The 26,855-nt window shown below is 45.3% G+C and overlaps 1 protein-coding gene across 8 annotated transcripts in view; it reads right to left on the reverse strand.

Moving 5' to 3' along the window:
- The window catches only part of LRRC49 (leucine rich repeat containing 49), a 394,882-nt gene that overhangs the window by 43,254 nt on the left and 324,773 nt on the right, over positions 1 to 26,855 (reverse strand). For all 8 annotated transcript variants that reach the window (XR_010179247.1, XM_063926210.1, XM_063926208.1 and 5 more), the window contains one exon: positions 1,146 to 1,331. Coding sequence is in view for 7 of the 8 variants with exons in the window: in XM_063926210.1 (XP_063782280.1) it covers positions 1,146 to 1,331 (186 nt within the window). In the remaining variant the exon portion in view is untranslated. The remainder of the gene's footprint in view (positions 1 to 1,145; positions 1,332 to 26,855) is intronic.

The following is a 26,855-nucleotide window of genomic DNA, read 5'->3' on the forward strand; positions in this document are numbered from 1 at the left end:
CACAACGGTATGCCTTGTTGGAATACTACTGTATAATGGGGGTCATTCCGAGTTGATCGCTCGCTGACGATTTTCACAGCACAGCGATCAGGTGAAAAAAACAGCATTTATGCGCATGCGTGTGGCCCGCAATACGCACGCGTGACGTACGGGTACAAAGCTCTTTGTGGTTGTGCTCAGGTTCTAGCGAAGTTTTCTTTCGCACTGACGGCCGCAAGAAGATTGACAGGAAGGGGGCGTTTCTGGGTGTAAACTGACCGTTTTCAGGGAGTGTTTGCAAAAACGCAGGCGTGGCTGGGCGTTCGCTGGGCGGGTGTAGCACATCAAATTCGGACACGAATAAGCTGAAGTGATCGCAAGCGCTGAGTAGGTTCAGAGCTACTCAGAAACTGCACAAACTGTTTTTGCAGAGCTCGGCTGCACAAGCGTTCGCACTTCTGCTAAGCTAAAATACACTCCCCAGTGGGCGGCGGCATAGCGTTTGCACGGCTGCTAAAAACTGCTAGCGAGCGATCAACTCTTTACATTTTGTGTATTTCATTAAAAATACCAAAAAACAACAATATGAAGCGCATATTTTATTAGGAAAACCTATGTGCATAATCCTGCTGTTTGAAAATGTGGATTAATTCAAACCACAAAACACTAACGGTTATATTTACTAAGCAATAGTTCTACTAAACCATCAACTTAGGCGGTTTACCAATGGTGTTGAAAACACTAAGATACCACCGTACCGGTGTAGAAAACACCGCTTAGCAAAACACTGTCCTCATTTATTTTTTTACATGTGAGAAATACTGACTAAGCCTTAGATGGAGATACAGTGCACGGAGATAAAGTACCAGCCAACCAGCTCCTGTCATTTTTCAAACCCAGCCTGTGACATGGTAGTTAGGAGCTGATTGGCTGGTACTTTATCTCCATGCACTTTATCTCCAGCTAAGGCTTAGTAAATAGACCCCTACATTTTCTCTGCCATGTCAGGAGGAATAAGCAAACTCATTTTCTGAAAATTCTAAATCTTCTTAATAAAACAAGATATAATTTGTGTGAGTACTGTATAAACAAATGATGGATACTGATGTTAGACCCGACCCGCCAAAAGAATGCCAAAATAAGCTCAGCAGCATGCATTTTCTTACCTCATTGTCATTGATTTTCTGGATGTTGAAGTTGTTCAATCTGAACAGAACATAATACTTCCAAAGAGTAAAGTTAACAACAGGGTTTCCCTGAGGATCCACAGTCAACTGATCAAGCCGGCGTAGCTGAGCTAAAGCATTGAAATGATTCAAGGTGATCAGATTGTTTTCCTTAAATTTAAGGTGCTAATAGAAATAAAAAAAGAAGAAGACGTAAACAACAAGTAATTAGCAATTTTTGTGCTTTCAGCCTCTAGACAGCAATACATGACAAGAAAACTGAATGTGATAATATCATTCAATTATTCTCCTTAAAGAAATTAACCATTTGCCTGGCATTAACGTATGTGAGACGACCGCAGACAGATGTACATTATCTGACCAAGTCGTATCACATATGTCCGTCAATCCCTGCTGCTTCCCCTTCTGTAATAGAGGAAATCCATTGTGACTGATGACATTACTTCTGAAATCGCACCTCAGAATACCTTGCGAGTGGCACTCCGGGGTGCATCCACCAAAACTAAATGTGCTGGGATGGGAACATTGTTCCCTTCCCCACCGCATGCTGCAGCAGGGTATCCCCTACTCCACGCTCAGCAATAAGGTGAGTGGTGGGGCTATGTTGAAGGAGGGGGGGGGGGGTCATATTTTGGCAGCGGGGTTGCTGCCCAACAATAAGTTTTTCAGACTTGGAGGAGTAGGGATATATTTAAAATAACACATGAAATGTATAGTGACAAATGGGAAGGGGGGCACTAGTCAGGAGGTTTCATTGATACGGAGTGAGTGTTGTGGCTTGGACACTGGGGTCTATTACCACTAGGGGTTGGGGTTTTATAATGCTGGAGTTCTTTTTCCACTGAGGGGGGCTATTTTTGATTGGGGTGGGAAGAAATTTTACAATGGGGGTCTATGGACACAGGGGACAGGTGGGTGTGTGTGCAAAACACCCCTTAGGTATATATATACTTTTAAATAAAATATTTAAATATATAATTAATAATACTTTCTAAACATTATTCAATTAAAAAAAGACACTTTCTGAGTGTATATATATATATATATATATATATATATATATAGAGAGAGAGAGAGAGAGAGAGAGAGTCAGTTAAGTAGTTAAGTTGATTTTCCAGTTTTGGACCTCTTCTTCCAAATATAACATGCCCCCTTTCTTTTTCATACATCGTAAACAAGAAAAGGAGATTTATGGTAGACTTACCATTGTTAAATCTCTTTCTGCGAGGTACGTTGGTTCTACAGGGAAAACATTGGGGGTGTAGAGATGGATCTTGATCCAGGCACCAACAAGCTAAAGCTTTAGACTGTCCCAGGATGCATTGGGGCCTCCTCTATAACTCCCGCCTCCAGGCACTGTGAGCTCAGTTTCGTTAACCAGTCCAATGCAGGAGCAGGTAAAAGAGAAGGTAGATGTTAGTCACATAGAACCACATTCTCACGACAGGAGAAGGGACTAGGGGCTAATGCCATACGAACCCATAGAAGCTAGGTGCGTCAGGGTGGGCGACCTGGGGAACCAATGTACCTCGCAGAAAGAGATTTAACAATGGTACTGTAAGTCTACCATAAATCTCCTTTTCTGCAGCAGGGTACATTGGTTTCCACAGGGAAAACATTGGGGATGTCCTAAAGCAGTTCCTCATGGGAGGGGACGCGCCGTAGCAGGTATGAGAACCCGGCGTCCAAAGGAAGCATCCAAGGAGGTGGAAGTATCAAAGGCATAGAACCTAATAAACATGATCACTAAGGACCACGTAGTCGCCTTGCACAATTGTTCAGCGGACGCGCCTCGGTGGGCCGCCCAATAAGGTCCAACAGACCGAGTAGAATGGGCTTTAATAGCAGCAGGAGCTGGAAGACCAGCTTGTGCAATCACCATTCTAATCCATCTGGCCAATGTTTGCTTGTTCGCAGCCAGCCACGTTTGTGAAAACCAAAAAGTACAAAAAGGGAATCTGACCTCCTAATAGAGGCAGTCCTCTCCACGGAAATACGGAGAGCCCGTACCACATCCAAAGACAGCACTTTGAAGGACAAACCAGAAGAGATAAAGGGCCTAATTCAGAGTTGATCACAGCAGCAAATTTGTTAGCAGTTGGGCAAAACCATGTGCACTGCAGGGGGGCAGATATAACATGTGCAGAGAGAGTTAGATTTGGGTGGGGTGTGTTCAAACTGAAATCTAAACTACAGTGTAAAAATAAAGCAGCTAGTATTTACCCTGCACAGAAACAAAATAACCCACCCAAATCTAACTCTCTCTGCACAAGTTATATCTGCCCCACCTGCAGTGCACATGGGGGGTCATTCCGAGTTGTTCGCTCGTTTTTTTTTCTCGCAGCGGAGCGATTAGTCGCTAATGCGCATGCGCAATGTCCGCAGTGCGACTGCGCCAAGTAAATTTGCTATGCAGTTAGGTATTTTACTCACGGCATTACAAGGTTTTTTTCTTCGTTCTGGTGACCGTAATGTGATTGACAGGAAGTGGGTGTTTCTGGGCGGAAACTGTCCGTTTTATGGGTGTGTGCGAAAAAACGCTACCGTTTCTGGGAAAAACGCGGGAGTGGCTGGAGAAACGGAGGAGTGTCTGGGCGAACGCTGGGTGTGTTTGTGACGTCAAACCAGGAACGAAACTGACTGAACTGATCGCAGATGCCGAGTAAGTGTGGAGCTACTCAGAAACTGCTAATAGTGTCTATTCGCAATTCTGCTAATCTTTCGTTCGCAATTTTGATAAGCTAAGATTCACTCCCAGTAGGCGGCGGCTTAGCGTGTGCAAAGCTGCTAAAAGCAGCTTGCGAGAGAACAACTCGGAATGACCCCCATGGTTTTGCCCAACTGCTAACAAATTTGCTGCTACGATCAACTCTGAATTACCCCCAAAAGCCGGAACCACAATCTCTTGGTTAAGAAGGAAAGATGACACCACCTTAGGTAGAAAACCAGGGCGAGTTCTAAGAACTGCCCAGTCACGGTGAAAAATCAGAAAGGGTGGATGACAGGACAATGCGCCTAAGTCAGAAACCCTTCTAGCAGAAGCAATAGCCAGCAGGAACAGGACCTTTACCGTGAGCCATTTAAGGTCCACTGACTCAAGAGGTTCAAATGGACACTCTTGCAGGGCATTCAGGACAACAGACAGATCCCATGGGGCCACAGGAGGGACATAGGGAGGCTGAATCCGTAAAACACCCAGAGTGAAAGTATGAACGTCAGGAATAGACACAATTTTTCTCTGAAACCACACCGACAAGGAAGAAATATGAACCTTGTAGGAGGCCAGACGAAGGCCTAAATCCAAGCCTTGTTGTAAAAAAGTCAGAAGTCTGGAAGTACTGAATTTGTAAGCATCGTAATTCTTAGCAGCACACCAGGTGAAGTAAGAATTCAAGACCCTGTAATAAATCCGCGCAGATTCCGGTTTGCGGGTCTTCAGTATAGTTTGGATAACCGCCTTGGGAGAATCCTTTGGCCCTTAGGAGTGAAGCTTCAAGAGTCTGCCCAGGTCCGGGTAGACACAAGGGCCCTGAAGGAGGAGGTCTGGACATTGAGGAAGTAGAAGAGGACGCCCTATCGATAGACACTGCAGGTATGAGAACCAATGCCGTCTTGGCCATGCTGGAGTGACTAGAAGTAGTATTCCTCCTTCTTGTTTGAACTTCTGCAGTACCCTGGGCATGGAGGGAACACGTATGGCAGCTGAAAGTTCCATAGAATTGCCAGTGCGTCCATGAACGCTGCTTGAGGATCCCTGGTTCTTGATCCGAAGACCGGAACTTTGTGATTGTGTCGAGACGCCATCAGGTCTACATCTGGTAGGCCCCAGATGTTTACTAGGAGTTGAAAGACTTCCTGATGAAGACTCCACTCTCCGGCGTGCACGTCCTGACGACTGAAGAAATCCGCTTCCCAGTTGAGGACTCCCGGAATGAACACTGCCGTTACTGCTGGTAGATGGCGTTCTGCCCAACGAAGGATTTTTTGACACTTCCATCATTGCCATGCGGCTTCGAGTGCCGCCTTGATGGTTTATGTACGCCACTGTGGTGGCGCTGTGTGACCGTACTTGAACAGGCCTGTTCTGTATCAGAGGCAGGGTGAGAGACAAAGCATTGAACGCTGGCTGCAATTCCAGAATGTTTATCGGGAGGAGTGATTCCTCCATGTTCCACAGACCCTGGAAAGAGGGTGTTGCTCCAACACCACACCCCAACCCATCAGACTGGCATCCATAGTCAGCAGGACCCAGTTGGGGATCCAGAAGGGACGGCCCCTGCTCAACTGCTGGTCCAGGTCAGCGACAGACGAACCTCCGGAGTCAAGGAGATCATGTGAGACCTGATCCGATGAGGTAGGCCGTCCCACTTGGAAAGGATTAACCTCTGCAGAGGGCGGGAATAAAATTGAGCGTACTCTACCATGTCGAACGCCGACACTATGAGGCCTAGTACTTGCATCGCCGAGTGTATCGACACTCTTGGGCGAGAGAGGAGGTATCTGATCCTGGACAGAAAAACGAAAGAACAGAATTGTCTTTTTGTTGGCGCACTTAGAAAGGAGATTATTGCATTATTGTATTATTAATTTTAATAAGACTTAACCTTTATTATATTAGTTAAAATTATCCTGTTTGGTGAAATATAAACATACATATGTGAAAAAATTAATGAAAAAGTGATAATAAAATTGGCTTTCAGGCTCACTGTGTTATTTCTGTATTCCTAAGCTGTGTGTGTAGTTTCTAAATCTTTAACAAATTCTATACAGGAGGTCTATGATCATCTATACAATCCTATTAAATATCCCAAGTGGGCACAATGTCAGCTTATATTTATCACATAGGTGGATTGATTGGAAAAAGGACAAGGAATAATAAGAATTTACTTACCGATAATTCTATTTCTCGGAGTCCGTAGTGGATGCTGGGGTTCCTGAAAGGACCATGGGGAATAGCGGCTCCGCAGGAGACAGGGCACAAAAAAGTAAAGCTTTACTAGGTCAGGTGGTGTGCACTGGCTCCTCCCCCTATGACCCTCCTCCAGACTCCAGTTAGGTACTGTGCCCGGACGAGCATACACAATAAGGGAGGCATTTTGAATCCCGGGTAAGACTCATACCAGCCACACCAATCACACCGTACAACTTGTGATCTAAACCCAGTTAACAGTATGACAACAGAAAGGGCCTCTTAAAGATGGCTCCTTAACAATAACCCGAATTAGTTAACAATAACTATGTACAAGTATTGCAGATAATCCGCACTTGGGATGGGCGCCCAGCATCCACTACGGACTCCGAGAAATAGAATTATCGGTAAGTAAATTCTTATTTTCTCTATCGTCCTAAGTGGATGCTGGGGTTCCTGAAAGGACCATGGGGATTATACCAAAGCTCCCAAACGGGCGGGAGAGTGCGGATGACTCTGCAGCACCGAATGAGAGAACTCCAGGTCCTCCTTTGCCAGGGTATCAAATTTGTAAAATTTTACAAACGTGTTCTCCCCCGACCACGTAGCTGCTCGGCAGAGTTGTAATGCCGAGACCCCTCGGGCAGCCGCCCAAGATGAGCCCACCTTCCTTGTGGAGTGGGCTTTTACAGTTTTAGGCTGTGGCAGGCCTGCCACAGGATGTGCAAGTTGAATTGTGTTACAAATCCAACGAGCAATCGACTGCTTAGAAGCAGGTGCGCCCAACTTGTTGGGTGCATACAATATAAACAGCGAGTCAGATTTTCTGACTCCAGCCGTCCTTGCAATGTATATTTTTAAGGCTCTGACAACGTCCAACAACTTGGAGTCCTCCAAGTCGCTAGTGGCCGCAGGCACCACAATAGGTTGGTTCAGATGAAATGCTGATACCACTTTAGGGAGAAAATGCGGACGAGTCCGCAGTTCTGCCCTATCCGAATGGAAGATTAGATAAGGACTTTTATAAGATAAAGCCGCCAATTCAGATACTCTCCTGGCAGAGGCCAGGGCTAGTAACATAGTCACTTTCAATGTGAGATATTTCAAATCCACCTTTTTCAATGGTTCAAACCAATGGGATTTGAGGAAATCTAAAACTACATTTAGATCCCACGGTGCCACCGGAGGCACCACAGGAGGCTGTATATGCAGTACTCCCTTGACAAAAGTCTGGACCTCAGGGACAGAGGCCAATTCTTTTTGGAAGAATATTGACAGGGCCGAAATTTGAACCTTAATGGATCCCAATTTGAGACCCATAGATAATCCTGATTGCAGGAAATGTAGGAAACGACCCAGTTGGAATTCCTCCGTCGGAACCCTCCGATCCTCGCACCACGCTACATATTTTCGCCAAATGCGGTGATAATGTTTCACGGTGACTTCCTTCCGTGCCTTAATCAAGGTAGGAATGACTTCTTCTGGAATGCCTTTCCCTTTTAGGATCTGGCGTTCAACCGCCATGCCGTCAAACGCAGCCGCGGTAAGTCTTGAAAAAGACAGGGACCCTGCTGTAGCAGGTCCCTTCTCAGAGGTAGAGGCCACGGTTCGTCCGTGAGCATCTCTTGAAGTTCCGGATACCAAGTCCTTCTCGGCCAATCCGGAACCACTAGTATTGTTCTTACTCTTCTTTGCCGTATGATCTTCAATACCTTTGGTATGAGCGGCAGAGGAAGAAACACATACACTGACTGGTACACCCAAGGAGTTACCAGTGCGTCCACAGCTATTGCCTGTGGATCTCTTGACCTGGCGCAATATTTGTCCAGTTTCTTGTTGAGGCGAGACGCCATCATGTCTACAATTGGTCTTTCCCAACGGTCTATTAACATGTTGAAGACTTCTGGATGTAGACCCCACTCTCCCGGATGAAGATCGTGTCTGCTGAGGAAGTCTGCTTCCCAGTTGTCCACGCCCGGGATGAACACTGCTGACAGTGCTATCACGTGATTCTCCGCCCAGCGAAGAATCTTGGCAGCTTCTGCCATTGCACTCCTGCTTCTTGTGCCGCCCTGCCTGTTTACATGGGCGACCGCCGTGATGTTGTCCGACTGAATCAACACCGGCTTTCCTTGCAGGAGAAGTTCCGCCTGGCTTAGAGCATTGTAAATTGCTCTTAGTTCCAGAATGTTTATGTGAAGAGACTTTTCCAGACTCGTCCATACTCCCTGGAAGTTTCTTCCTTGTGTGACTGCTCCCCAGCCTCTCAGGCTGGCGTCCGTGGTCACCAGGATCCAATCCTGAATGCCGAATCTGCGGCCTTCTAATAGGTGAGCCTTCTGCAACCACCACAGAAGTGACACCCTTGTCTTTGGTGACAGGGTTATTCGCAGGTGCATCTGCAGATGCGACCCTGACCATTTGTCCAACAGATCCCTTTGGAATATTCTTGCATGGAATCTGCCGAATGGAATTGCTTCGTAAGAAGCCACCATTTTTCCCAGGACTCTTGTGCATTGATGTACTGACACTTTTCCTGGTTTTAGGAGGTTCCTGACCAGATCGGATAACTCCTTGGCTTTTTCCTCTGGAAGGAAAACCTTTTTCTGAACCGTGTCCAGAATCATTCCTAGGAACAGCAGACGAGTTGTCGGGATTAAATGGGATTTTGGAATATTCAGAATCCACCCGTGTTGTCTTAGCACCTCTTGAGATAGTGCTAAAGCTGTCTCCAGCTGTTCTCTGGACCTTGCCCTTATTAGGAGATCGTCCAAGTATGGGATAACTAATACGCCTTTTCTTCGAAGAAGAATCATCATCTCGGCCATTACCTTGGTAAAGACCCGAGGCGCCGTGGACAATCCGAACGGCAGCGTCTGAAACTGATAGTGACAGTTTTGAACAATGAACCTGAGGTACCCCTGGTGTGCGGGGTAAATCGGAACGTGTAGATACGCATCCTTGATGTCCAAGGATACCATAAAGTCCCCTTCTTCCAGGTTCGCTATCACTGCTCTGAGTGACTCCATCTTGAACTTGAACTTTTTTATGTAGAGGTTCAAGGACTTCAGATTTAGAATAGGCCTTACCGAGCCATCCGGCTTCGGTACCACAAATAGAGTGGAATAATACCCCTTTCCTTGTTGTAATAGGGGTACTTTGACTATCACCTGCTGAGCGTACAGCTTGTGAATGGCTTCCAACACCCTCTCCCTTTCGGAAGAGACGGTTGGTAAGGCAGACTTCAGGAAACGATGAGGAGGATCCGTCTCTAATTCCAACCTGTACCCCTGAGATATTATCTGCAGGATCCAGGGGTCTACCTGCGAGTGAGCCCACTGCGCGCTGTAATTTTTGAGACGGCCCCCCACTGTCCCCGAGTCCGCTTGAGAGGCCCCAGCGTCATGCTGAGGTTTTTGCAGGAGCCGGGGAGGGCTTCTGTTCCTGGGAAGGAGCTGTGTTGGTGTCTCTTCCCTCTTCCTCTGCCTCGTGGCAGGTACGACAAGCCCTTTGCTCTCTTATTTTTGTAGGAGCGAAAAGGCTGCGGTTGAAAGGTCGGTGCCTTTCTCTGTTGGGGAGTGACTTGAGGTAAAAAAGTGGATTTCCCGGCAGTAGCCGTGGCCACCAAGTCTGATAGACCAACTCCAAATAACTCCTCCCCTTTATACGGCAAAACCTCCATGTGACGTTTTGAATCCGCATCGCCTGTCCACTGTCGTGTCCATAAGGCTCTTCTGGCTGAAATGGACATAGCACTCACCCGAGATGCCAGTGTGCAAATATCCCTCTGTGCATCACGCATATAGATAAATGCATCCTTTATTTGTTCTAACGACAGTAAAACATTGTCCCTATCTAGGGTATCAATATTTTCAATCAGGGATTCTGACCAAACTACTCCAGCACTGCACATCCAGGCAGTTGCTATAGCTGGTCGTAGTATAACACCTGCATGTGTGTATATATTCTTTTGAATAACTTCCATCTTTCTATCTGATGGATCCTTAAGTGCGGCCGTCTCAGGAGAGGGTAACGCCACTTGTTTGGATAAGCGTGTGAGCGCCTTGTCCACCTTAGGGGGTGTTTCCCAGCGCGCCCTAACCTCTGGCGGGAAAGGGTATAATGCCAATAACTTTTTTGAAATTATCAACTTTTTATCAGGAGCAACCCACGCTTCATCACACACGTCATTTAATTCTTCTGATTCAGGAAAAACTGTTTGTAGTTTTTTCACACCATACATAATACCCTGTTTTACGGTATCTGTAGTATCAGCTAAATGTAACGTCTCCTTCATTGCCAAAATCATATAACGTGTGGCCCTACTGGAAAATACGTTTGAATTTCTACCGTCGTCACTGGAATCAGTGCCCGTGTCTGGGTCTGTGTCGACCGACTGAGGCAAAGGGCGTTTTACAGCCCCTGACGGTGTTTGAGGCGCCTGGACAGGCATTAATTGATTGTCCGGCCGCCTCATGTCCTCAACTGACTGTTTAAGGGAAGATAAACCATCACGTAATTCCACAAATAAAGGCATCCATTCTGGTGTCGACCCCCTGGGGGGTGACATCTGCATATTTGGCAATTGCTCCGCCTCCACACCAATATCGTCCTCATACATGTCGACACCACGTACCGACACACACCGCAAACTCACAGGGAATGCTCTAATGAAGACAGGACCCACTAGCCCTTTTGGGGAGACAGAGGGAGAGTCTGCCAGCACACACCACAAAGCGCTATATATACAAGGGATATCCTTATATTAAGTGCTCCCTTATAGCTGCTTTAATATATATATATATAGCCATTAATGTGCCCCCCCTCTCTGTTTTACCCTGTTTCTGTAGTGCAGTGCAGGGGAGAGACCTGGGAGCCGTTCTGACCAGCGGAGCTGTGACAGAAAATGGCGCCGTGTGCTGAGGAGATAGGCCCCGCCCCTTTTTCGGCGGGTTCTTCTCCCGCTATTTTTCCAGTCAGGCAGGGGTTAAATATCTCCATATAGCCCCTATGGGCTATATGTGAGGTATTTTTAGCCTTGTATAAGGTTTATATTTGCCTCTCAGAGCGCCCCCCCCCAGCGCTCTGCACCCTCAGTGACTGCCCAGTGAAGTGTGCTGAGAGGAAAATGGCGCACAGCTGCAGTGCTGTGCGCTACCTTATGAAGACTGAGGAGTCTTCAGCCGCCGGTTTCCGGACCTCTTCACGCTTCAGCATCTGCAAGGGGGTCGGCGGCGCGGCTCCGGGACCGGACTCCACGGCTGGGCCTGTGTTCGATCCCTCTGGAGCTAATGGTGTCCAGTAGCCAAGCAGCAAATCCACTCTGCATGCAGGTGAGTTTACTACTTTCCCCCTAAGTCCCACGTTGCAGTGATCCTGTTGCCAGCAGGACTCACTGTAAAGAAAAAAACCTAAACTAAACTTTCTCTAAGCAGCTCTTTAGGAGAGCCACCTAGATTGCACCCTTCTCGTTCGGGCACAAAATCTAACTGGAGTCTGGAGGAGGGTCATAGGGGGAGGAGCCAGTGCACACCACCTGACCTAGTAAAGCTTTACTTTTTTGTGCCCTGTCTCCTGCGGAGCCGCTATTCCCCATGGTCCTTTCAGGAACCCCAGCATCCACTTAGGACGATAGAGAAATTATTATTATATCCCACACAAAGCCAAGTCTGCTAACTATGGTGTTATTCACTTTTCCATACCATATCTGTGATTCAGACAGAGGTTCAAGTTATACAGTGTCGTTTTAGACATAGCAGATAGTGGATACTGTCTATGTATCTTTATTAATATGCAGCCCACATTATAATCCTGCTTTACGTCTTGTATATGGACTCTTTTATGTATGACCTGCTGACAATGATATATTCACACAAAAAGGTAAACATGCATCACGTCTAGTATACAGGTTCTTTAAATGTATCTGTGAGTCCCACTATTGATCAACAGTGGTATGGAAGTATGTATAAAATTACATCATAGACACCATGTCTAATCATACAGACCTGTCATGTGTGTCATCATATATATAATCATTATGTCTGTCATTCACCCATAGATTATTTCAATATGGACATTGAACACACTGGGATGATTATTTTTTTAATTTTTAAAGTGTAATCAGGGTTCCTCCAATTCCAAGGGTAGTAATCGTGGATTCCGTTTATTTCAATTATGATAATAAAGAAAATATCATTCAGTTGAAGCTATAGTGTACAGGAGTGAGTGTATACTCTCAATATAAATATCCCTTGCACTTCATTCCAAAATTAAAATGAAAAAAATGTTTATTCAAATGGGACTTATAATACACAGGGATGGGTGTGTACTGTTAGTATAGGTATCTCATGTAATTTGTTCCCCTGAATTCCTATTAGTACACTGTGGCTGTATTTAGAAGACAGTTTCTCACATGTTATATTCCTTATCAAGACAGCCCTCCCAGCAGCTTCTTACTGATACATTGTAGCTGCATTAGGGAACACACCTTTATGAGTCATATTCTGTGTCAAGTCAGCTGTATCAATGACTGGGTTGTTATATTGAAATGTAACTATACTGAAAATAGTTGCATTCAGTTACAGTTTCATGTTCTAATATCTGTGCTCAGTCGGCTGTACAGTTCATATTGGTATAAACATCTCATGTGATTTGTTCCAATATTTTAAATTATCATGGATAATCGAGATACTGCCTATATCTATTCACGGTGTGATTTATTCAGTCTCCCTCTAAATTCCTATCGATACACTGTGGCTGTATTAGGGAAGCAGTTTCTCACATATTACATTCCGTATCAAGACAGCCCTCCCAGCTGCTCCCCACTAATACACTGCGGCCGCATAGGAAAACACACCCTTGTGAATCATATTCAATGTCAAATCGGCTGTGCTAATGACTGAGTTTGTATATTAAATTGTAACTAAACTGGAAACGATTGCATTCAGTTACAGTTTCATATTCTAGTATTTATGCTGAGTCGGCTGTACAATTCACTATCCGAGTAACATCTAAACCTGTACTCTCCTTGTATCTTGGCTTCACATTACTGATATTTCTTACTATTGCTAATTACTATATTTCCCTTCAACTGAATTGGAGGATCTCCGCTTCCTACTATCTACTCCTGTTCTTATCCTATTTCCATACACACACTATTCTTATTCAATTATCATATATATATTTTGATTATATCATTTTAACAGTGAGCCCGTTTGCACAGAAACGCCGGCGTGCACGTTTCACAAACAGGCTTCGTCAGGGCGAACCAGATTGCCCCGCTTGATATGTATTTAAAATTGAGAACAGCCAATAAGGACACATATACAGATCATCTGTACGTCTCGACCAATGCGCTATATCTTTTCACATTCGCTGGGACTGCCGGGAAATGTAGTTTCTATTCTTCGCCGATCACGTGATTTTTATGTCCAATAGAATCCTTATCTCTAGTACTCAGGCAGTCACCGGATTTCCACAACCAATAGTGTGGTATATTGGCGTTCCAGGGAAATGTAGTTCTCTCAAGGTATCTTATTCTCTGAGATGCCGTAAATCTATATTTTATATGCATTTCCATCCATTCTGTCTCGGATGTAGATGTAATAGCGGATTCATAATCAGTTCCAAAGTTTTATGCTGATTTTATAATAGACTAAAATCTGAATCTATTATGCCCCCCGATATTTCTCAATCTAATAGTGTATTCATATATGGTAGGTCATTGAACAAAAAGGACCATATATATGTTATTGGAATTCTGCACAATGAATTTGATTGGGTTAATTCAAGCTAAACCTATTAAAGAATGAGTCAGTAGATAATATATATATATATATATTTTTTTTTATAAATAATTTGATAATGAAAATAAAAATAAAAATAAAATAAGTATCGTGACCTTGTGTGGTATAAAAGTGACATATTAAGATTATTAAAAATTATTAATAAAGTGATTGTGAATGTGTGTGTTAATGATAACAGTGTTCTGTGTAATAAATTGTGGTTGTTGCCAAATAATAAATAGTGTGTTTGTATTATATAGTGAAGTGAAAAAATATAATGGTAAATGAACCAGTAACAATAGTTCAGTGTATATTGTTGTTCCTTGTATATTCTCAGGACTCCTATAACTGCAATCTGTGTTTAAACTTATTAATGTGAATTAACCAAAAACAACTACGTGAAATAAAAGTGAAGAAGTGCCAAAAAGAATAATAGAAAGAGAAGAAAAGTATATATGGAAGAAATATGGGAGAAAAAATATATTTAAAAAAAATACTATATAAAAAGATAAATAAGTAATTTTATTTTCTCATATTAACCCCCATCTCCACCTATGTATGACACTCATATCATTACATTATATTTAGTTCAAGATTTTGGGCATGTAACATGTCCATCGTACAGTTACTTTAACTCCGGTCCTTACATAATTCAATATCATGAACCGCAGTATAAGTAGTACATCCGCCATTAAGGGCCACATCATATATGCATATATGTATGTGTGCACACACATACACACACACATACGTGCACACAGCATGAATCAATAGGGTCCATCTATTGTCCTGAAATGAGTGGATACCATATATAAGACATATATATAAAATTACGAGAAGATCAAGGTTATTTCTATTCAGATGTCAATCCTATTCATATCCCGAGTTTATGGAGAAATTAATCATGGGAAAATCAGAGAAAAGGTAGGTAACTAACCCAATTTTATAGAGAAATTGATCATGGGAAAATTAAAGAAAAGGTAGGTAACTATTATTCTCGTTTAATCCCTTTGGATATTGACTGTCCATGAGAAATATCATTTTGGTTTCAAATTATAAAAGATATTTATCGACATCTCCTCCTCTGATATCAGTCTGTATGTGTTTCATGCCAAAGGCTTGTAATCCTTTAGGATTACCTTCATGATGGGATAAGAAATGATTTGCGACTGGAGTTAGTGATTTGAATCTGTCCCTGTCTTGTTTGGCATTTCTTATGCTACATAGATGTTCCAATAATCTCACTTTCAGTGGTCTGATTGTTTTGCCGATGTAGATTTTGTTACAGGGACAGATTAGTTGATATACCACTCCTGTGGTTGTGCAATCAATGTATTCGTCAATTTTCCATTTCTTCCCATATTTGTCAAAATATTCTGATCTAGGTATCATGTGTTGACAGGCTTTACACTGTCTACAACAGAAAGAGCCTTTTTTTATAGTATTTAGGTTTCTTCAGAGAAGGTAGGTGACTCTGTGTCAAAATATCCTTTAAATTTTGGGATTTTCTCCAGCTTATTTCTACTTTTCTGGGCAAGATTTCTTTCAAATCAATATCAGTATGGAGGACTGACCAATGCTTTTATAGTATAGAATTGATTTCACGCCATTTATTACTGAAAGCTCCTATGAATCTGACTGGTTCTTCCTTTTGAACCTTAATTTTGGGTGTAAGTAGAGATTCTCTTGTATATGATTTCACCTCACGTCTAGCTGTTTTGATAATCCGATTGCTGTATCCTCTCTGTTTCAGTCTGTCACATAATTGTTGTTCTCTTTCTCGAAAATTGTATCTGTTGGAACAATTTCTTTTGGTGCGTAATAACTCCCCTTTTGGGATCGCCCTCAAGGTTGCTGGTAAGTGTGAGCTGCTATAATGTAAAATACTGTTTGTCGCAGTCTCTTTCCTAAACATGTCCGTCGTTATTGATCCATCCTCTTCTATCATGATGGTCAGATCTAGAAAATTCACTTTATGTTGACTCATTTCACCGGTGAGTTTTAGGTTCAAATCATTGGTGTTAAGAATTGAGATGAGTTGTTTCAACTGTTCTTGATCCCCATCCCATACAATTAGAACATCATCGATGTATCTCAAATATATGAGGATGTGATCGGTATAGACCTCATTCCTCTCATGAAAGAGGAATTCCCTCTCCCACCACCCCAGGTAGAGGCCGGCATATGTTGGGGCACAAGCCGTCCCCATCGCCGTGCCTCTAACCTGGAGGTAGAATCTTTCATTACATGTGAAGTAATTTCGAGTTAGCCAAAATTGAGCGTACTCTACCATGTCGAACGCCGACACCATGAGGCCTAGTACTTGCATCGCCGAGTGTATCGACACTCTTGGGCGAGAGAGGAGGTATCTGATCCTGTCCTGAAGTTTCTGGACTTTCTCTGGAGACAGAAACAGCCGTTGACTGTGTGTATCCAGCAGTGCCCCCAGGTGCACCATTCTCCGAGCAGGGACTTCTTAATAGTTGATGAGCCACCTGTGGGCTTGTAGGAAGTCTATCGTCAGTTGTAGATGACTGAGGAGGACATCGTGGGAGTTCGCCAGAATCAGCAAGTCGTCTAGATACGGCAGGATCCTGACTCCATGGCGACGGAGATGAGCCGTCATCACGGCCATAACCTTGGTGAAGATCCGAGGGGCCGTGGCCAGTCCAAACGGCAGAGCCTGGAATTGATAGTGAAGGTTGACAAAAGCAAACCGCAGATATTGTGATGCAATATGGCAATAGGTATATGCAGGTATATCTTGTATATCCAGGGATACCATATAATCTCCGGGTTCAATGGCCAGTACAATTGAGCGCAGTGTTTCCATACGGAACTTGGACACTCTCAAGAACTTGTTTAGTGATTTGAGGTTGAGTTAGGCTGGAAAGACCCATTGGGTTTCGGGACTAGAAACAGGGTCGAGTAGTATCATCCGCCCCTCTGGGACAGAGGTACCGGCACAACCAGATGAAGAGCTTGTGCCTTCAACGGATCCGAAGGGATAACCGTTGTGCAGAACTGGCGAGGGGGACGTCTCTTGAAAGAGACTGCGTACCCATGAGAGACAACGTCTCGCACCCATGCGTCTGAAGTGGTCTTTAACCAGACCTGGGTGAATCGCAGAAGTCAGCCTCCCACCCCGTGGTACCCCTTGGGGAGGCCCGTCCTGTCATGCAGCAGGCTTGTTGTGTTTAGAAGCAGGCTGACGGGCGGCCCAGAATTGTTTTGCCTTGGGCTTGATGGTTTTGGGAGCACGAGACTGTCTTGGGAATGCCTGATCTTTTTGCTTTCCTTTGAGGCTGAAAGGAGCGAAAAGTGGTACCTTTTGTCTTCTGTGCAGAAGGATTAGTATTCAGGAGAAATGCAGTCTTAGTAGCCGATAAGTCAGTCACAATCTTATTGAGATCTTCCCCAAATAGGATGTCTCCCTTAAAAGGGAGAACCTCCAAGGTCTTTTTGGAGTCCAGGTCCACCTTCCACGACCTCAACCACAGAATACGGCAAGCCAGGATGGATGTTTTCAATGCCTTGGCCGCTAACACACCTGCCTCAGAGGACACCTCCTGAATGTAACAGGCGGCGGTGGTAATGTGAGACAGGCACTGTCTGGCAATGTCAGATATATCCTGAGGCTCTTCCTCTAATGCCTGAACCCATGCTTCAATTCTTTCTGCAGCCCAAGAGGCTGCTATAGTGGGTCTATGCACAGCACCTGTAGGGAAGTAAATAGACTTAAGGCATCCCTCCACACACTTCTCTGTCGGTTCCTCCAATGAGGGGACAGTGGTGACAGGCAGAGTAGATGACACGAGACAAGTGACATGGGAATCCACTGGCTGTGAATTTTCCCACTTGTTACACAACTCAGAGGGGAGAGGATAACGAGCTACCATCTCTTTAGATAGGGAGAATTTCTTTCCTGGTGAAGACCAGAGTTCTTGACGTATGTCTACTAAATGGTCAGAATGCGATAATGTTTTAGTAACCTTCTGATGTTTAAACTTACCAGGTTTCTTAGAAACTGTAGTGGAATCCTCATCATCATCAGTGATCTGTAGGATCTGCTTAATAGCAACCACTAAATCAGGGACATCAACCTGAATAGTAGATTTCTCGTCAGAAGCAGCTGTATCTGAGTCTGACGGGTCAGTATACTCCCCATCCTCATCAGAAGAATCTTCCGAGAGATTAGTGGATTGTGAGGAGGAATTAGTCCGCTTAGATGACCCCTTGACACGAGAGTGAATTGGGGTAGGTTTATGTCTAACCAAATATTGATTCAATTGCTGTAACTGGGTAGACAAATTATCCGCCCAAGGCAGACTTACCATAGGGAGAATATGTGGTTATAATGGCACAAGAGGTCCCATAGCGGGCGTAAGGCGTGTCACAAGCGTATTGAGCATAGTTGAGAACTCCGTCCAAGGTGGCTCCTGATTGGTTACAGGAGCTGCGGACTGACTGGGAGATGTATGGCACACAGTACACAGACAGTCATACAAAGCTTCCCCCTCAGGCAAATCCCTGGCGCATAACCTAGTCCTTAGGCTGCTCCTCCATCCCCCTGCCCCATGCCTTGGACATCTCTGCTTTGCTCGCATACCACCATCAGGCTTCTACCTGCTTGCTTGCACCTCATGTCATCTGTCTGTTGCCCCTCCCCACTAGATTGTTAGCTCTTCAGAGCAGGGCCCTCTTTCCTCTTGTCTAAACCCTCTTCTTGACACATTTCACTCAGCGACCATCTTTACCTGCTTTCTCTCCTGCTGGTAAAGGCTCATCTCTATCTATGGCCGCCAGCCCCAAGTAGTACAATGATTACTCCTTCGCTACTTACATCTAAGCTGTATTATGTTTTGAGAACTGTGTTGCTCTTTGTTACCTGCACTCCATTTTTGTTATTTATTTACTGTTATGCTAAGTTTTGTCTCCCTGTACTGTCCTTTGTACGGCGCTGCGAAACACTTGTGGCGCCCTATAAATAAAATGTAATAATAATAATAAATGCGCTGCATGATACAGGAGCATCCGTGGATTTCCCGCCCTTTGTGTTTAAGTGAATGTAACCACAGCGCGTACGAGTACGATGCAGCCAGACAGAGTACAATACCAGCGAATAAATCCCCTAGTATGTGACAGCTTACACAGTACACAACACCAGCGTCTAAATCCGGTACTATGTGACTGCATACACAGAGCCAGCAAATAATAAGAATTTACTTACCGATAATTCTATTTCTCGGAGTCCGTAGTGGATGCTGGGGTTCCTGAAAGGACCATGGGGAATAGCGGCTCCGCAGGAGACAGGGCACAAAAAGTAAAGCTTTAGGATCAGGTGGTGTGCACTGGCTCCTCCCCCTATGACCCTCCTCCAAGCCAGTTAGATTTTTGTGCCCGGCCGAGAAGGGTGCAATCTAGGTGGCTCTCCTAAAGAGCTGCTTAGAAAAGTTTAGCTTAGGTTTTTTATTTTACAGTGAGTCCTGCTGGCAACAGGATCACTGCAACGAGGGACTTAGGGGAGAAGAAGTGAACTCACCTGCGTGCAGGATGGATTGGCTTCTTGGCTACTGGACATCAGCTCCAGAGGGACGATCACAGGTACAGCCTGGATGGTCACCGAAGCCTTGCCGCCGGCCCCCTTGCAGATGCTGAAGTAAGAAGAGGTCCAGAATCGGCGGCAGAAGACTCCTCAGTCTTCTAAAGGTAGCACACAGCACTGCAGCTGTGCGCCATTTTCCTCTCAGCACACTTCACACGGCAGTCACTGAGGGTGCAGGGCGCTGGGAGGGGGGCGCCCTGGGAGGCAAATGAAAACCTATTTTGGCTAAAAATACCTCACATATAGCCTCCGGAGGCTATATGGAGATATTTAACCCCTGCCAGAATCCGTTAAAAGCGGGAGACGAGGCCGCCGAAAAAGGGGCGGGGCCTATCTCCTCAGCACACAGCGCCATTTTCCCTCACAGAAAAGCTGGAGGGAAGGCTCCCAGGCTCTCCCCTGCACTGCACTACAGAAACAGGGTTAAAACAGAGAGGGGGGGCACTAATTTGGCGTTAGAAATATATAAAACAGATGCTATAAGGGAAAACACTTATATAAGGTTGTCCCTATATAATTATAGCGTTTTTGGTGTGTGCTGGCAAACTCTCCCTCTGTCTCTCCAAAGGGCTAGTGGGTCCTGTCCTCTATCAGAGCATTCCCTGTGTGTGTGCTGTGTGTCGGTACGTGTGTGTCGACATGTATGAGGACGATGTTGGTGAGGAGGCGGAGCAATTGCCTGTAATGGTGATGTCACTCTCTAGGGAGTCGACACCGGAATGGATGGCTTATTTATGGAAATTACGTGACAATGTCAACACGCTGCAAGGTCGGTTGACGACATGAGACGGCCGACAAACAATTAGTACCGGTCCAGACGTCTCAAAAAACACCGTCAGGGGTTTTAAAACGCCCGTTTACTTTAGTCGGTCGACACAGACACAGACAGGGACACTGAATCCAGTGTCGACGGTGAATAAACAAACGTATTCCTTATTAGGGCCACACGTTAAAGGCAATGAAGGAGGTGTTACATATTTCTGATACTACAAGTACCACAAAAGAGGGTATTATGTGGGATGTGAAAAAACTACAGTAGTTTTTCCTGAATCAGATAAATTAAATAAAGTGTGTGATGATGCGTGGGTTCCCCCCGATAGAAAATTATGGGCGGTATACCCTTTCCCGCCAGAAGTTAGGGCGCGTTGGGAAACACCCCTTAGGGTGGATAAGGCGCTCACACGCTTATCAAAACAAGTGGCGGTACCGTCTATAGATAGGGCCGTCCTCAAGGACCAGCTGACAGGAGGCTGGAAAATATCATAAAAAGTATATACACACATACTGGTGTTATACTGCGACCAGCGATCGCCTCAGCCTGGATGTGCAGAGCTGGGGTGGCTTGGTCGGATTCCCTGACTAAAAATATTGATACCCTTGACAGGGACAGTATTTTATTGACTATAGAGCATTTAAAGGATGCATTTCTATATATGCGAGATGCACAGAGGGATATTTGCACTCTGGCATCAAGAGTAAATGCGATGTCCATATCTGCCAGAAGATGTTATGGACACGACAGTGGTCAGGTGATGCAGATTCCAAACGGCAAAAAGGTGTATTGCCGTATAAAGGAAGAGGAGTTTTTTGGGGTCGGTCCATCGGACCTGGTGGCCACGGCAACTGCTGGAAAATCCACCGTTTTTACCCTAAGTCACATCTCTGCAGAAAAAGACACCGTCTTTTCAACCTCAGTCTTTTCGTCCCTATAAGATCATATCTGCCCAGGGATAGAGGAAAGGGAAGAAGACTGCAGCAGGCAGCCCATTCCCAGGAACAGAAGCGCTCCACCGCTTCTGACAAGTTCTCAGCATGGCGCTGAGACCGTACAGGACCCCTGGATCCTACAAGTAGTATCCCAGGGGTACAGATTGGAATGTAGAGACGTTTCCTCTTCGCAGGCTCCTGAAGTCTGCTTTACCAAGGTCTCCCTCCGACAAGGAGGCAGTATGGGAAAAAATTTCACAAGCTGTATTCCCAGCAGGTGATAATTAAATTACCCCTCCTACTACAAGGAAAAGGGGTATTATTCCACACTATATGGTGGTACTGAAGCCAGAAGGCTAGGTGAGACTTATTCTAAAAAAATTTTTGAACACTTACAAAGGTTCAAATCAAGATGGAGTCACTCAGAGCAGTGATAACGAACCAGGAAGAAGGGGACTATATAGTGTCCGGGGACATCAGGGATGCTTACCTCTATGTCCCAAATTTGCCTTTCTCACTAAGGGTACCTCAGGTTCGTGGTGCAGAACTGTCACTATCAGTTTTAGACGCTGCCGTTTGGATTGTCCACGGCACCCTGGGTCTTTACCAAGGTAATGGCCGAAATGATGATTCTTCTTCGAAGAAAAGGCGTCTTAATTATCCCTTACTTGGACGATCTCCTGATAAGGGCATAGTCCAGGGAACAGTTGGAGGTCGGAGTAGCACTATCTCGGATACTGCTACAACAGCACGGGTGGATTCTAAATATTCCAAAATCGCAGCTGATCCCGACGACACGTCTGCTGTGCCTAGGGATGATTCTGGACACAGTCCAGAAAAAGGTGTTTCTCCCGGAAGAGAAAGCCAGGGAGTTATCCGAGCTAGTCAGGAACCTCCTAAAAACAGTGCATCATTGCACAAGGGTCCTGGTAAAAATGGTGGCTTCCTACGAAGCAATTCCATTCGGCAGATTTCACGCAAGAACTTTTCAGTGGGATCTGCTGGACAAATGGTCCGGATCGCATCTTCAGATGCATCAGCGGATAACCCTATATCCAAGGACAAGGGTGTCTCTCCTGTGGTGGTTATAGAGTGCCCATCTTCTAGAGGGCCGCAGATTTGGCATTCAGGATTGGATGCTGGTGACCACGGAGCCCAGCCCGAGAGGCTGGGGAGCAGTCACACAAGGAAAAAATTTCCAGGGAGTGTGATCAAGTCTGGAGACTTTTCTCCACATAAATATACTGGAGCTAAGGGTAAATTTATAATACTCTAAGCTTAGCAAGACCTCTGCTTCAAGGTCAGCCGGTATTGATCCAGTGGGAAAAACATCACGGCAGTCGCCCACGTAAACAGACAGGGCGACACAAGAAGCAGGAGGGCAATGTCAAAAACTGCAAGGACTTTTCGCTGGGCGGAAAATCATGTGATAGCACTGTCAGCAGTGTTTCATCCCGGGAATGGAAACTGGGAAGCAGACTTCCTCAGCAGGCACGACCTCCACCCGGGAGAGTGGAAACTTCATCGGGAAGTTTTTTCCACATGATTGTAAACCGTTGGGAAATACCAAAGGTGGATGATGGCGTCCCATCTGAACAAAAAACGGGACAGGTATTGCGCCAGGTCAAGAGACCCTCAGGCAATAGCTGTGGACGTTCTGGTAACACCGTGGGTGTACCAGTCGGTGTATGTGTTCCCTCCTCTGCTTCTCATACCTAAGGTGCTGAGAATTATAAGACGTAGAGGAGTAAGAACTATACTCATGGCTCCGGATTGGCCAAGAAGGACTTGGTACCCGGAACTTCAAGAGATGCTTACAGAGGTTTTATGGCCTCTGCCGCTAAGAAGGGACTTGCTTCAGCAAGTACCATGTCTGTTCCAAGACTTACCGCAGCTGCGTTTGTCGGCATGGCGGTGGAACGCCGGATCCTAAGGGAAAAAGGCATTCCGGAAGAGGTCATTCCTACCCTGTTCAAAGCCAGAAAGGAGGTGACCGCACAACATTATCACCACATGTGGCGAAAATATGTTGCGTGGTGTGAGGCCAGGAAGACCCCACAAAGAAATTTCAACTCGGTCGTTTCCTGCATTTCCTGAAAACAGGAGTGTCTATGGGCCTCAAATTGGGGTCCATTAAGGTTCAAATTTCGGCCCTGTCGATTTTCTTCCAGAAAGAATTGGCTTCAGTTCCTGAAGTCCAGAATTTTGTCAAGGGAGTATTGCATATACAACCCCCTTTTGTGCCTCCAGTGGCACTGTGGGATCTCAACGTAGTTCTGGGATTCCTCAAATCACATTGGTTTAAAACCAGTCAAATCTGTGGATTTGAAGCATCTCACATGAAAAGTGACCATGATCTTGGCCCTGGCCTGGACCAGGCGAGTGTCAAATTGGTGGTTTTTTCTCAAAAAAGCCCATATCTGTTTGTCCATTCGGACAGGGCAGAGCTGCGGACTCGTCCCCAGTTCTCTCCCTAAGGTGGTGTCAGTGTTTCACCTGAACCAGCTTATTGTGGTGCCTTGCACCTACTAGGGACTTGGAGGACTCCAAGTTGCTAGATGTTGTCAGGGCCCTGAAAATATATGTTTCCAGGACGGCTGGAGTCAGGAAATCTGACTTGCTGTTATCCTGTATGCACCCAACAAACTGGGTGCTTTTGCTTCTAAGCAGACTATTGCTAGTTGGATGTGTAATACAATTCAGCTTGCACATTCTGTGGCAGGCCTGCCACAGCCAAAATATGTAAATGCCCATTCCACAAGGAAGGTGGGCTCATCTTGGGCGGCTGCCCGAGGGGTCTCGGCTTTTACAACTTTGCCGAGCGGTTATTTAGTCAGGGGCAAACACGTTTGTAAAATCCTACAAATTTGATACCCTGGCTAAGGAGGAACTGGAGTTCTCTCATTCGGTGCTGCAGAGTCATCCGCACTCTCCCGCCCGTTTGGGAGCTTTGGTATTATCCCCATGGTCCTTTCAGGAACCCCAGCATCCACTAGGACGATAGAGAAAATAAGAATTTACTTACCGATAATTCTATTTCTCGGAGTCCGTAGTGGATGCTGGGCGCCCATCCCAAGTGCGGATTATCTGCAATACTTGTACATAGTTACAAAAATCGGGTTTTTATTGTTGTGAGCCATCTTTTCAGAGGCTCCGCTGTTATCATACTGTTAACTGGGTTCAGATCACAGGTTGTACAGTGTGATTGGTGTGGCTGGTATGAGTCTTACCCGGGATTCAAAATCCTTCCTTATTATGTACGCTCGTCCGGGCACAGTATCTAACTGGCTTGGAGGAGGGTCATAGGGGGAGGAGCCAGTGCACACCACCTGATCCTAAAGCTTTACTTTTTGTGCCCTGTCTCCTGCGGAGCCGCTATTCCCCATGGTCCTTTCAGGAACCCCAGCATCCACTAGGACGATAGAGAAAAATCCGGTATTATGTGACTCAGTACACAGTAGAATACACTTGACGGGAAATACGGTGAAGCACTATATATGGACCCTGACACACCTAGTCCCTTAGGGTACAGATAGATATAGCTGGGATACACTGAAAGTGAAATCCACACAGCAGATACAGGCAAACACAGTCACAGTGACAATGCAGATAATTATTTTAGTAAGACAATAAAGCTGCACTGGACTAGTGTATGTATGTATGTATGTATGTATGTATGTATGTATGTATGTGTATATATATATATATATATATATATATATCTAAAACAATGCGCCGTCCGAGACCGGATGTATATATCAGAATACTCACAGTACAATATATTCTGGTACAAGTACATTTGTTCTTAACTAACGCTGTATTAATAATGACATGTACAATACTTAAGTGTCTGTAAAATCACGGCGCTGATGTACAGGCGGATTTACAGAGGAGACCTTGCCATGCAGTCCAGGAGACCAGTCGCAGCTAATCATAGAAGATAGTGCCCAGCATCTCAGTCAGGGAGTGAGGGAGAGTGTGAAGCAGCTCCAGGGCGGGAACACCAGCAGTAGATGGCGCCCGGAGCTGGGAAAGGGGCTACAGGTCAAGCGCCTTCTCCCCTATGCTGGTCTTCATCACCTGGTACTATGGAGTCTTAATAAAGAGGGAGGATATTGATATATCCGACCTGTACTCCTATGCCCTGGTGAATATAGTGGGGTCCCTGCTCTGTTACAGTGTCCATGCCAGCATCGCAGTCCGTCTCCGTAGACTGCGACCAGAACGCGATTCAATGGCAGGTCCAACTTGTGGGTCCCTCTTACCTCCTCCCTTCAGTAGCAGCCACGCTAACCAGGAGAGCATCTGCAACCATGTGCCTAGAGCTGGAGCATCTCCGTCGCAAGTACCCGGGAACAGAGCCAGCAGGAGTATGCGACGCCGCTGGGGAAGGGACGGAGCCGCAGCATAGGATGTCACCCTGACATGTAAGTGCTGTGGCCCTTGAAGTCTTCTAAAAGCTTTTTCAGGGCTGCCCAGTGCAGCCCCCCTGTTAAGTGACCTGCTTCTGCAGGCACCAACTTGAAACTGAGTGCCTGGAGGAGGGGTTATAGAGGAGGCCCCAAAGCATCCTGGGACAGTCTAAAGCTTTAGCCTGTTGGTGCCTGGATCAAGATCCATCTCTACACTCCAGTTGTTTTTCCTGTGGAAACCAATGTATCCCGCTGTAGAAAGATAGGGTCTATATAGATGTGTCCCCATACATCTAGCACCAATACGCCATGCAGCGGTACATGTGATCTGACAGGTCCCAGGCAACTCTTTTTAAGCCAAAAATGTGTCTTACTCACAATGAGATGAGACTAGGGTGCACCAGGAGACTGTGCTGATTAATTTGATATGTGACCATTGCATATCTGTGTGTGACTGAGGGCTGGATGCGTCATCGCTTGGAAAGTGATAAAATGGAGAGTGAAAAAGTGCCAGCCAATCAGCTCATAACTGTCATTTTTCAAACACAGACTGTTACATGGCAGTTAGGAGCTGATTGGCTGGGACTTTTTCACTGTCCAATTTATTACTTTCCAAGCGATGCTGCATCTATTATTATTATTATTATTATTATTACTACTACCAGTTATTTATATAGCGCACACATATTCCACAGCGCTTTACAGAGAATATTTGGCCATTCACATCAGTCCCTGCCCCAGTGGAGCTTACACTATATATACCCTATCACATGTACACACACACATTCACACTAAGGTTCATTTTTGTTGAAAGCCAATTAACCTACCAGTATATTTTTGGATTGTGGGAGGAAACCGGAGTACCCGGTGGAAACCCACACAAGTACGGGGAGAATATACAAACTCCGCACAGTTAGGGACATGGTGGGAATCGAACCCATGACCTTAGTGTTGTGAGGCAGTAATGCTAACCATTACACAGTCTGTACTGCCCTGTGTCTGTATATGACGCACAACAGAACTTGGCATGAAAAAAGCCACATCATTGTGCTTCATATGCAGATTCAAAGATGCAGTCGCACACAGATATACAAATGTTGCATGTCAAAATAATAAACACAGTCTCCTGGTGCAGTCTAGTCACATTGCATTGCATCTAAGACACATGTTCGTCAAAAAAGATGACCAACTCTAGCTGCGTCTCATGTGACCTGGCGTGCCAAGATAGGCTATTTGGTCCAACTGCAGCAAAGATGTGTGAGAACACATCTG

Source organism: Pseudophryne corroboree, chromosome 6, assembly GCF_028390025.1.
Source record: "Pseudophryne corroboree isolate aPseCor3 chromosome 6, aPseCor3.hap2, whole genome shotgun sequence".
Taxonomy (NCBI): Eukaryota; Metazoa; Chordata; class Amphibia; order Anura; family Myobatrachidae; genus Pseudophryne; species Pseudophryne corroboree.